This window comes from Gymnodraco acuticeps, unplaced genomic scaffold (assembly GCF_902827175.1).
Source record: "Gymnodraco acuticeps unplaced genomic scaffold, fGymAcu1.1, whole genome shotgun sequence".
Classification (NCBI taxonomy): Eukaryota; Metazoa; Chordata; class Actinopteri; order Perciformes; family Bathydraconidae; genus Gymnodraco; species Gymnodraco acuticeps.
In genome coordinates, this window is record NW_022992000.1 from 197,166 (window position 1) to 209,312 (window position 12,147).

The 12,147-nt window shown below is 43.7% G+C and overlaps 1 protein-coding gene across 1 annotated transcript; it reads left to right on the top strand.

Annotated features, from left to right (window-relative positions):
- The first annotated feature begins 7,640 nt into the window (after positions 1-7,640).
- Positions 7,641-10,002, top strand: LOC117536415. The gene is made up of 2 exons (XM_034201260.1): positions 7,641-8,053; positions 9,177-10,002. Exons 1-2 carry the CDS (start codon positions 7,641-7,643, stop codon positions 10,000-10,002), a joined length of 1,239 nt encoding a protein of 412 aa, XP_034057151.1.
- The last annotated feature ends 2,145 nt before the right edge of the window (positions 10,003-12,147 follow it).

Here is a 12,147-nt window from a genome sequence, read left to right on the forward strand (position 1 = left end):
AATATATTTTTGTTATCTAAACGTTTGACCTCTTTATTTTACAATTTTGGAATCGAAACGGGGAATCGATAAGAACCGGAATCGATAAGCAGAACCGGAATCGAAATCGGAATCGATAAATTTCAAACGATACCCATCCCTAGTTGTCAGCTTTGCACAGCCCCACAAGCCCGTTCACAGATCCGACCATTGATAGCGCTCCATCCGTGGCTATTGCAGTTAGTTTCTGCTTGGGCACATTTGCTTTCACAAACACATTTATCATTGTTTCTTTTACATCGATGCCACGGGTTCTGTCTTTTAATGGCACAATATCAAGGAGTTCTTCTTTTATAACACAATCCTTTGAGACTGATCGTGCAAATATTGCCAACTGAGGCTTGTCTTGTATGTCACAAGACTCATCCAATGCCACACTGAAAAACTCACATGTTTGAAGATCAGAGTGTAACTACGCTTCAATGGCGGTGCTAATGTCCGATATTCTGCGTTCAACAGTGTGGCGGGACAGTTGGACGTCTGATACCGCTTGTTTCAGTTTTTTGTTTTCTGGAGACAAGATTTCAACCACGTCACTGAGGCATTTTTGAACAAACTCCCCTTCATTGTACGGCTTTTTAGCTTGTGCTATGTTCCAAGCAACTTGATAAGATGCAAGTGTTACGGTCTCCGAGTGCTTCGTTATTTTTTTGAAAAACTGTGTCTGCTTTTCTGCCTAACTTTTCAAGGTGTTTATCTTCTGCTTGCGAAGTTCCGTACCTTTTGGGAAGTCATGGTCGATGTTAGCATGGAGTGAGGTGAAATGGCGCTGAAGATTTGAACCCTTGAAATGGGTTAATGCTGTCTGGCATATAAGGCAAAATGGCTTGCAATTGCGTTCGATAAAAAAATATGAACTCTCCCACTCTACTAAAAACGTCCTATGTTCGTCTTCATATTTTCGCTTAGCTGTGCATTTCTTCCCTGCCATTTTAGGATCAAACTCAATTCATGGTCAGATAGTGTTTAATACTCGATTCTGATTGGTCAATTCAGAACACGTGACACGTTGTTAATCCAGAACAGACAGACCGCTGTCAAGCAGTTCCTGCCGTTGCTACGTTCAAACAGTAACAACGGACTATTTCTCTTAGCGGATGCATGTCATTTTAAATAAATAATAGCGTACTATTTTTTTAAATCAATAAAAACATTTTCTAAATCTATAAAAGCATTTCAATTAATATTGGGAGTCATATCGTTACTTTGTTGAGAATGTGGCCATGTAATAAGCGGGATAATGGGAAAATAACACCCTTCATGCAGATCTAGACCCCTCCGCTTCGCTCCTGATCAAAATTAGACGGCGGCGCTGTCATCCTCTCATACTGACACCTGACACCACACATACACACGTAGGGAGAGCCGGGACGAAAGTAACGGAGCGATTTTATCCGTGCCCAAACAACTTTGACCGGTCAAATTACGTCAGAATTATCAGCATTCAATACTTAACAGACCTACTAAATATCAGGTCTAACTGTCAGGAGTCCGTGTCTCTCCCCACACTCACACATATAAAATTCGATATGAATTGAAGAGCCGCATGAAACTGGCTCTCGAGCCGCATGCGGCTCGCGAGCTGGCCACCCCTGTACTACGCAAATCTAACGCCAGCTTATCAAACTTTAGCAGCATTTGATTATTATTCTACATCATACAGACAATCACTAATGTAAACAAGGCTTTCCCGTAAAATCAAAGAGTAGGCTAGAATCTAGATAACCTCATTACCTGATATACTGTAAAGTGGGCGCTGCAGACGCGAGCATTTTTGATTATGTCATCATTCCAGTCCACACGTTTAATCGCCTGCAGCCACAGACGCCGCCGGTTGCTCTGAAATGGTCGTGGTCCTCTCGGAATCCTATAAAACTTTAGTCCGCCGGTGGAATAGCGATTCGTACAACCGTGTACGCAACAACCAGACATGTTGATGCTGGGTACAGTTTGTAAATGCTTGCTAACCAGTTGCTACCTCGTCTTTGTCATTCAGAACTGCTGAAAACAACACCACTTCCGTTGCCCACATGCGCGCGCAACTTTTTGATGACGTCGGCTGTAAAAGGGTCTATAGAATGTTCATTTCTCTACCATAAGCCGTCTCCAAAGGCGTTTCAGAGAATTTGGCAGTACATCCAACCGGCCTCACAACCGCAGACCACGTGTAACCACACCAGCCCAGGACCTCCACATCCAGCATGTTCACCTCCAAGATCGTCTGAGACCAGCCACTCGGACAGCTGCTGCAACAATCGGTTTGCATAACCAAAGAATGTCTGCACAAACTGTCAGAAACCGTCTCAGGGAAGCTCATCTGCATGCTCGTCGTCCTCATCGGGGTCTCGACCTGACTCCGGTTCGTCGTCGTAACCGACTTGAGTGGGCAAATGCTCACATTCGATGGCGTCTGGCATGTTGGAGAGGTGTTCTCTTCACGGATGAATCCCGGTTTTCACTGTTCAGGGCAGATGGCAGACAGCGTGTGTGGCGTCGTGTGGGTGAGCGGTTTTCTGATGTCAATGTTGTGAATCGAGTGGCCCATGGTGGTGGTGGGGTTATGGTATGGGCAGGCGTATGTTATGGACGACGAACACAGGTGCATTTTATTGATGGCATTGTGAATGCACAGAGATACAGTGACAAGATCCTGAGGCCCATTGTTGTGCCATTCATCCACGACCATCACCTCATGTTGCAGCATGATAATGCACGGCCCCATGTTGCAAGGATCTGTACACAATTCCTGGAGGCTGAAAACATCCCAGTTCTTGCATGGCCAGCATACTCACCGGACATGTCACCCATTGAGCATGTTTGGGATGCTCTGGATCGGCGTATACGATAGCGTGTTCCAGTTCCTGCCAATATCCAGCAACTTCGCACAGCCATTGAAGAGGAGTGGACCAACATTCCACAGGCCACAATCAACAACCTGATCAACTCTATGAGAAGGAGATGTGTTGCACTGCGTGAGGCAAATGGTGGTCACACCAGATACTGACTGGTTTTTAGACCCCCCCAATAAAGCAAAACTGCATGTTTTAGAGTGGCCTTTTATTGTGGCCAGCCTAAGGCACACCTGTGCAATAATCATGCTGTCTAATCAGCATCTTGATATGCCACACCTGTGAGGTGGGATGGATTATCTCGGCAAAGGAGAAGTGCTCACTATCACAGAGTTTTTCAGATTTGTGAACAATATTTGAGAGAAATGGTTATTTTGTGTATATAGAAAATGTTTTAGATCTTTGAGTTCATCTCATGAAAAATGGGAGCAAAAACAAAAGTGTTGCGTTTATATTTGTGTTCAGTGTTCTAATACCAGTGTAGAACTACTAAAATCCTACATTCAAAGCATTAAAATATACTTTCAGTACCAAAAGTACTTATCATGCACTTTAGCTCATTGGAGAATCATGTATAAGCAATTGTGTATAATTATTGATGCCTTATTGTGATCTTCACTTCAATTTTGCGCTTGGAAGAGATGTTTTTTTGTACTTACTTTATACAGTATACAGCTGGTTAGCTTAGTAGTTGCATTTGATTTAATTTTTTTTAAATAGTACTAAAGCTGTAAAATAAAAAGAATCAAAAATGTGTTAATTGTACTTTGTCATTTTCTCAGACTTAAAGGTGACATGTCGTGCTTTTCCGGTTATTACCCGTCCCCTTGTGTGTTATGAAGGTTTTTATGCATGTAAACGGTGTGCAGAGTCAAAACCCTCAAAGTACACCCTGTAGCGAGTAAAACTCTAACACAGAAAATATCTCCCCAAAACGCCTCGTTGGAGATACGTCACTGTCCATTTGATTCTTCCGGGTACATCATGATGTCATGTCGTCCCCGGAACGAAATGGACCAATCCGTGGAGCCGTTACGTTACGTCCGCGGAGCCGTTACGTTAAGCCCCCGCTGATTGGTCCAAATTGACCAATCCACGGACTTCCTCACACACTCAGTGCATGCAGCTCTGCTGATTTCTCCTCCCTGGCTGCAGGCTGATAACAGACAGTTGGGATCGCGGCGAAATTCTCTCTGCAGACCCATTCTCTCTGCAGACCCATTCTCACAGCGTTTATCAACACTTTTCTTACTCAAGATCAAGCCACACTTATTGTTTTTACTTCGGCTGTGACTTTGTGTGTGCTCAGGATGAGTTTGGCTGTGTATCGCTAAACAAGGAAATCACACCTCCACGGAGCTCAGTGCGATCCACAACGTCCCGACCAATCGGGGCACACTGGCTCACAGGGAGGGGGGGGCAAGAGCTGCAACGAGCCGTTTAGTGGAGAGAGTGAATACTGCTGAATACACATACTTTACAGAGATTGTTGCAGCCAATTTGATGTATTTTAATATTTGTATATGAAGGTGCTGTGATACTACTGAATTGACCTGGGCATAGGCGGGGACTCAGCCAATTTCAGGGTACAGCCTACTATTTAGGGAGGACACAGGTGCACAGCATTAGGGATTGGGAATCACCAGAGGGAAGCCACACAGTTTTTCAACCGTGCGTGTTTTCGCTGTTTGTTTTGAGTTAATTTCAGTTTATTTCTTTATCAGTTAGTTGTTTAGTTATCAGTTAAACACCCGGCTCTTGTTTTGCTGTCATCATCCTGCAATCCAAATAAACATCTTAAATGCACTCAAAGAGAAGACCTGATTTGCTATCAACACCACGCGTCTGGAAAAGCTTCACACCATATCCCTCACTGGCAAATATTTGTTGTTCGGTTGCCTTTACATTTGTTGAAAAACTCGCTTCCAAAGACGGATGGACACAGGAGGACAGCGCTGTATTCATTGACTTTTCCTGACTTAAATTCACGTTACGCACCCGCAAGAGGAACGGGGACGGGCCAAACATCAAAGTCACGGTAGGAGTATTTATGAATGAATAAAAGGTTGCGGAGGAGAGTGGCCTTCACGCAACGGGATACAGGCAAATCCCATAAAGTAATTCTAAACAAAGCCTCCGTGGATTGCTAAATAATGGCCATGAGTAACGAGGAAAATCAGGAAATGAACGCTGCTGTCAATCAAACTGAAAAGGAGGATGGGCTTGGTAAAAGGACAGCTAAACTCACATATAAAGCAGCGGAAGCAAAGATATTATCTATGCAAAAGAATAGGAATTCTGGGATAAAGCAATTGTGTAAAATGGCAAAGGAATTGGAACAAATGATGATTTCAGATGGAAATGTTTCTGACATGCAAATCAAACATGAAATGTTGTGGAGACTGTCTGGGGAAACTACAAGGTTGCATGAGTCATTAAAACCTTTGTTGCCTGAGGATGACATGTTTAAACAAACGGAATGGTTTCAAAATCAAATGCACAATGTTAAAGGAGTAATACACAAAATGGAAAAATGGGTCCATGCAAACAGGGAGAAATGCATACAGGTTGTGGATGATGAAAATGATGTGTTACATGCAAATGAGGAGCTGGATAATATTGGGCCAAATGACAGTATTTCTAACATTGGTGACAAAACAAATGTGTCAGGTGGAAGCTCTGGCCATTCAAGGTCCTCAAGGTGAACAACGTGTATCAAGGCAGAGGCTGAAAGGGCTGCGCTCCTGGCTTTGGAGGCTGCTCTCAAGGAAAAGCATGAGCTGGAAGCTCAAGAGGCTCAAATTAGGAAGAAAAGGGAATTGCTTGAAGTGCAAAGTCAGATTGCTGCGCAGACAGCAAAAGTCACAGTACTCCGAAACAGAGGGTCTGACATAGGAGTCACAAATGGAACAAATTCATATGTGTCAAAACACAAGTCTGCTCTCAAACCCTCTGCTGTGCCATTTGTTCCACAAACGTCAAGTTGTACCGTCAATCATCCACCAACAGGAGGCAGTAAAACTGCTATGTCAATGAAAGCACAATTATTGGAGCCAAACTGTCAATACAATCATCCACCAACAGGAGGCAGTAAAACTACAAAACCCACTCAATCACATCAAAATCCATACAACCAGTACAATCCACCAACAGGAGCTGCTAAAGCTGCAATGCCATTACAGTCTCAGCAGCTACAGGATCCATACAACCAGTTCAATACTGCAGCTACAATGCCAAGTGGAACAGGGGCACGGCGCAAAGAAACCATTTCACAAGGAACCAGATCAAAAACGTATGCTTTAAATCACATCCCAAGCATGCCTCGAAGGTCTTTGCAGTCATATCCCAGTGCATATACACAACAGCAATGTATCCAAGTCGATGAGGACCAAGGCAGAATGCCTCAAAGATCTCGTCAGTCATATCCAACTGCACAGCCATCACAGCAATCAAACCAAAACAGGGAGGAACCGGACCAAGGCAATATTTTCACCATCATGCAAAAGCAAAACGACATCACAGCATTACTAGTGCAACAGCAGTCTTCATTATCATTACCCCCAAGGGACATACCAGTGTTTGATGGAAACCCTCTTGAGTACAACTTATTTGTCAGAGCTTTTGAAAATGGAGTGGAAGGAAAAGCTGCTAGCAGTGTAGACTGCTTATACTACCTGGAGCAGTACACTCGAGGGCAACCTAGAGAGCTGGTCAAGAGCTGTCAACACATGCCATCTGACAGGGGGTATCAAAGAGCAAGAATGCTTTTAGAAGAACGCTTTGGAAATGAGCAAAAAATAACCATTGCCTATATGGAAAAAGCACTTGGATGGGCACCACTGAAGTCAGAGGACATTAAAGCCTTACAAGCATTTTCACTATTGCTACGCGTCTGCTGTAACGCTATGGAGGACATAAGCTACATGTCAGAAATGAATATGCCATCAAACATACGTGCTATAATCATGAAGTTACCATACAAACTGAGGGAAAAATGGAGAAACATTGCTTTTGAACATCAGGAGAGACACCATCGTCAAGCAGGTTTCAGTGACTTGGTCAATTTTATTGAGAGACAAGTGTCTATTGCATCTGACCCACTGTATGGAGACATTCAAGACACAGTTGTCTCATTCTCAAAATTCAAAGTTGGAAATAAAGTGTCACAGGGACAGTGTCATAAAGGAGAAAGGAAGCAGTTTCGCTACATCTGTGGCAGCTGTCTCTGAAACTCAAAAGGAGAAATACTTACGTGATACGTTAACAAAGGGACCTTGTCTGCTGTGTGAAGAGGGCCACAGATTGGAAGTGTGCCCCAAGATGGAAAAGAAGCAGCATCGGGATAAAATGGATTTCCTAAAAATGAAAGGTGCTTGTTTTGGATGTCTATCAGTTGGACACATGAGTAAAGATTGTCACAGTCGGCTGTCTTGTAAGTTGTGTAACCTGAAACATCCTAGCATTCTCCATATCCATGCAAAGGAATGGAAATAAATCAAGTCAAAGGACTCACAGCAAGAAACAACATGGATGAGTCAAGTCACTACTCCCAAGACATGTGGCCATATAGGAGCCGGAGCACAGGATTGCGTCTTGTCAATTGTGCCTGTAAAGATCAAGGCAAAGAAAGGCAGCACAATTCTAAAGACCTATGCATTTCTAGATCCCGGCAGCTCATCTACTTTCTGCTCTGAGCAACTGATGAGGAAGCTAAAGGTGAGAGGAAGGAACACTAAATTCCTGATGAAAACAATGAATAAAGAAAGCTTTGTCAACAGTCACGTCATCTCAGGATTAGAGGTAGCTGCACTCAATGGTAACATCTATATTGAGTTGCCTGATGTGTACACCCAACGCAAGATGCCTGTGACTCGTAATAACATCCCACAACAGGAAGACTTGTATGCTTGGCCATACTTGGACTCTGTGGAAATTCCTGCTATCGATGCTGATGTGGAGCTGTTAATTGGAACTAACTCTCCAGAAGTAATGGAGCCATGGGAAGTGATAAACAGCAGGGGTAAAGGACCTTACGCTGTTAGAACCCTATTGGGATGGGTTGTCAACGGACCATTGAGAGGAGGCAATGAGAGTGGGAGTAGCTGCCCCACAGTCACAGCCAACCGCATATCCATTGCTCACATAGAGGAACTGCTGGTGAAGCAGTACAACCAGGGATGCACCGAATATTCGGCCACCGAAAATTATCGGCCGAAAATGGTTAAAAAGGCCCTTTCGGCCGAAAGGGTTTTAGCACCGAAAAAATATCACCGAATGTCAGAACAGGCTTACGTTGGTAACCTAACGTGTTGTTGTGATGACGTAATAAAGACGCGGCGACCATGCTCGCGGCTGGCTCACAGGGGGGGGGGGGAACATTGACCTTTGTCATCGAGATTGCCCTGAGCCTTTAACAAATCGTATTAAATAATCTGATGACAGACTGTAAACAGAATAGCTGAAATTTTAACAAACTAAATAACTCAGTTTCCTCTAATCATTAACCCATGTTTGTATCATGTAGTTAACTCCGTGTGTTGCTGCTAGCATACATAACACCTGACGTGGAAACGTTACTCGTGGATGGGGCTACAGGGCTGCTAGAAAGACGGTCGAACCCGGTACATTCCTCCGTCTGCATGCGGTGCACTTTTGCTAAATGTTTAGACAAATTGCTCGTGCTTACATGCTAAACTCTTATTGCACTTATGGTAACAAGTATTCTCCACATCGAGACGGGTAAAGTTTAACCACACCTCGGAGCGCGTTCTCTCCGCCATCTCCGCAGTGTGCTCCGCTGCATGTAGCAGCTGCATGTGTGTAAACTGCCCCGCCTCCTCGCACACAGACGGGGGAGAGATCTCGTCTGATCGAAAATACATCATAAACGCATTTGTTGTCTTTGCATATTAGAAACGAGTTGGCGACACTAAGACTGCGATATAATGTTTTTTAGCAATAATACATGACATATATAAATGTACTGTATGCATTCAAAAGTGCTGAATAAATGTTTTATGGACCCATAATAGTGATTATTATTTAAGTTAAGTTTTGCCATAATCATGTCTATTTCCATAATCAGGTAGCTGAACAACATTGGTAAAAAATGTATACATTATATATATATATATATATATATATATATATATATATATATATATATATATATATATATACATATTTCTGTTAATCATTTTCGGCCTTTCGGCATTCGGTTTTCGGCCAACTGTTTCCTATTTTCGGTATCGGTTTCGGCCAAGAATTTCCCATTCGGTGCACCCCTAAGTACAACCATGACTTCAATGAGAAATCAGCAGAAGACAAGCCAGAAATGTCCATAGAAGATCTTAAGTTCATGCAAATTGCCAACACTTCAGCTGAACTCAACAATGGACATTACTGCTTGAAGTTGCCTTTTAGAGAAGAGGACAATGTTGTCATGCCCAACAACCGCCATCTTGCTGAGCAAAGGGTCCTCTGCCTAAAAAGGAAATTGGAGAGAAATCCAACATTCAAAGAGGAATACACCAACTTTCTTGATGATGTCATAAACAACGGCTATGCAGAGAGTGTGCCAGAGCATCAGGTGAAAGGAAAAGAAGGAAAGGTGTGGTACATCCCGCATCATGGGGTGTACCATCCTAAAAAGAAAACCCTGAGAGTGGTATTTGACTGTGCGGCAAGCTACAAAGGTGTGTCACTCAACACTAAACTACTCCAGGGACCTGACTTGACAAATTCCTTGCTCGGAGTTCTCACAAGGTTTCGCCTAAACTCTATAGCAGTTATGGCTGACATAAAAGCTATGTATCATCAAGTCCAAGTGGCAAAACAGGATGTAGACTTTCTTCGCTTCCTATGGTGGCCAAGAGGTGATCTGACACAGCCGCTCACTGAGTACAGAATGACTGTTCATCTGTTTGGTGCAATATCATCGCCCAGCTGTGCCAGTTTTGCCCTTAGAAAAACGGCTGAAGACCACAAAGCAGACTTCCCAGTTCATGTAACAGACACCATCAAGCAGAACTTTTATGTGGACGATTGCTTGAAATCCTTGTCTTCAGAGGCAGAAGCCATGTCTTTGGTTACAGACCTGACCGCTCTATGCTAGTTGGGAGGATTCCAACTGCTGAAATGGATCAGCAACAGCAGGTCAGTGTTGGAAGCCATTGATGTGGAGAAAAGAGCCAAGGAAGTGAAAGAACTGGATTTCGACAGAGACAGCCTTCCTGTCGAAATAACCCTGGGACTGCAGTGGTGCGCAGAAACTGACACCTTTAGGTTCAAGATGGCAGTCCAAGAAAGGCCATTCACAAGAAGAGGTATCCTGTCGGTGGTGAGCTCGGTCTACGACCCCATTGGATTTTTAGCACCCTTCACCTTACCTGTCAAGATAATGCTGCAAAACCTCTGTAAGATGAGCTACAGTTGGGATGAGCACATTCCTCAAAACTACCAGTTGCAGTGGGTGGGGTGGCTAGAAGATCTAAGAAGACTCAGCACTTTCAGTGTGCCGAGATGTTTTAAACCCAAAGGATTTGGACAGCTCACAAGTGCCCAACTACATCATTTCTCTGACGCCAGTGAGAACGGCTATGGCACAGTTTCATACTTGAGGCTGCAAAGTGATGATGAGAAGGTCCATGTAACTTTCGTTCTCGGAAAGGCACGAGTTGCTCCTCTAAAGAATGTGACAATCCCAAGGATGGAACTAACAGCTGCTGTGCTGGCAGCGAGAGTTGACAGACTCCTGAAAGCAGAGTTGCAACTAGAGCTGGAAAACTCAATCTTCTGGACAGACAGCACAACAGTGTTAAAGTACATCAGGAACGAAACAAAGCGCTTTCACACCTTTGTTGCCAATAGGGTCTCTGCTATAAGAGAAGCCACAGACATCTCACAATGGAGGTACGTTGACACAAAACGGAACCCAGCTGATGAGGCCTCTCGTGGGGTGAAAGTTGAACACCTTCTCACTTGCAGCAGATGGATCCATGGCCCAGAGTTTCTTTCCAAGAGTGAAGAGGAATGGCCACTTAACATCTTGGATTCAACTTCCATCAGCAGTGATGACCCAGAGGTTAGAGGAGAAGTTTCAGTTAATACTGTCATCATTAATGATGCACCAAATGCAACAAATAACATCTCTGATGAAGACCCACAGAATGCAGTAAATCAACTGATAACCCACTTCTCCTCGTGGAAAAGGCTTAAGATCTCAGTTGCGTGGTTTCTCCAGCTGAGAAAGACGTTGCAGTTGTTGAGTCAAAAGAGAAAATAAATACAAGCTTCTCTGTCCAGCAGTGGACTTGACCCAACTCAACAAAAGAACAAAGAGGAAGAGGACATGAAAAGATTCAGAGCCACAATGGGTGGTCACGTCTTATTTCCTGAAGATATTGACGCGGCAGAAAGTGTCATCATTCAGTACTGCCAAATGAACAAGTTTAGTAATGAAATCACTGCTTTGAAAAAGGGAACATCTGCGGTGAAGAAAAGCAGTCACATTTATAAACTTGATCCGGTACTGAAACAAGGAATATTGAGAGTGAGAGGTAGGCTTAGCAAAGGAGCAATGCCTGAAGACACAAAACATCCAGTCATTCTTGCTAAGGACCAACATATCGCCACTCTAATCTTACGCCACATTCATGAACAGTTAGGACACTGTGGAAGAAATCACCTACTTTCCAGACTTCGTCGACAATACTGGATCACCAGAGCAAATGCTGCTGCTAGAAAGATCCTCTCTTCCTGTGTTGTCTGCAGACAATATAGGGGAAAGCTGGGTGAACAAAAGATGGCAGATTTGCCAAAAGAAAGACTGCAATCTGATCTTCCACCATTCACAAATGTGGGCATTGACTATTTTGGGCCGTTTGAAGTGAAGAGAGGCCGCAGCCTCATCAAACGCTATGGAGTTATCTTCACCTGCATGGCCAGTCGGGCAGTCCATCTGGAAGTGGCCTATTCATTGGACACCAGTTCTTGCATAAATGCAATACGCAGATTCATTTCCAGGCGAGGCCAAGTATCACACATCAAATCAGACAACGGAACCAACTTTGTTGGAGCAGAACGTGAGCTGAGAGAAGCTCCATCTCATTTGAACCATCAGAAAATTCAAAACTCACTGCTTCATTCTGGAGTGAAATGGAGTTTCAACACTCCAGCCGCATCCTATCATGGAGGAGTATGGGAAAGAGTCATTCGCATGGTCAGGAAAGTGCTGAACTCTATTCTTCATCAGCAACAT

Excerpts from the sequence above, each read along its gene's own strand:
- LOC117536415 (XM_034201260.1), top strand. The coding sequence starts at position 7,641 with ATGAATAAAGAAAGCTTTGTCAACAGTCACGTCATCTCAGGATTAGAG. Across the intron at positions 8,054-9,176 it reads GAGGAACTGCTGGTGAAGCA|GTACAACCATGACTTCAATG; the intron begins GTACAACCAGGG and ends GTGCACCCCTAA.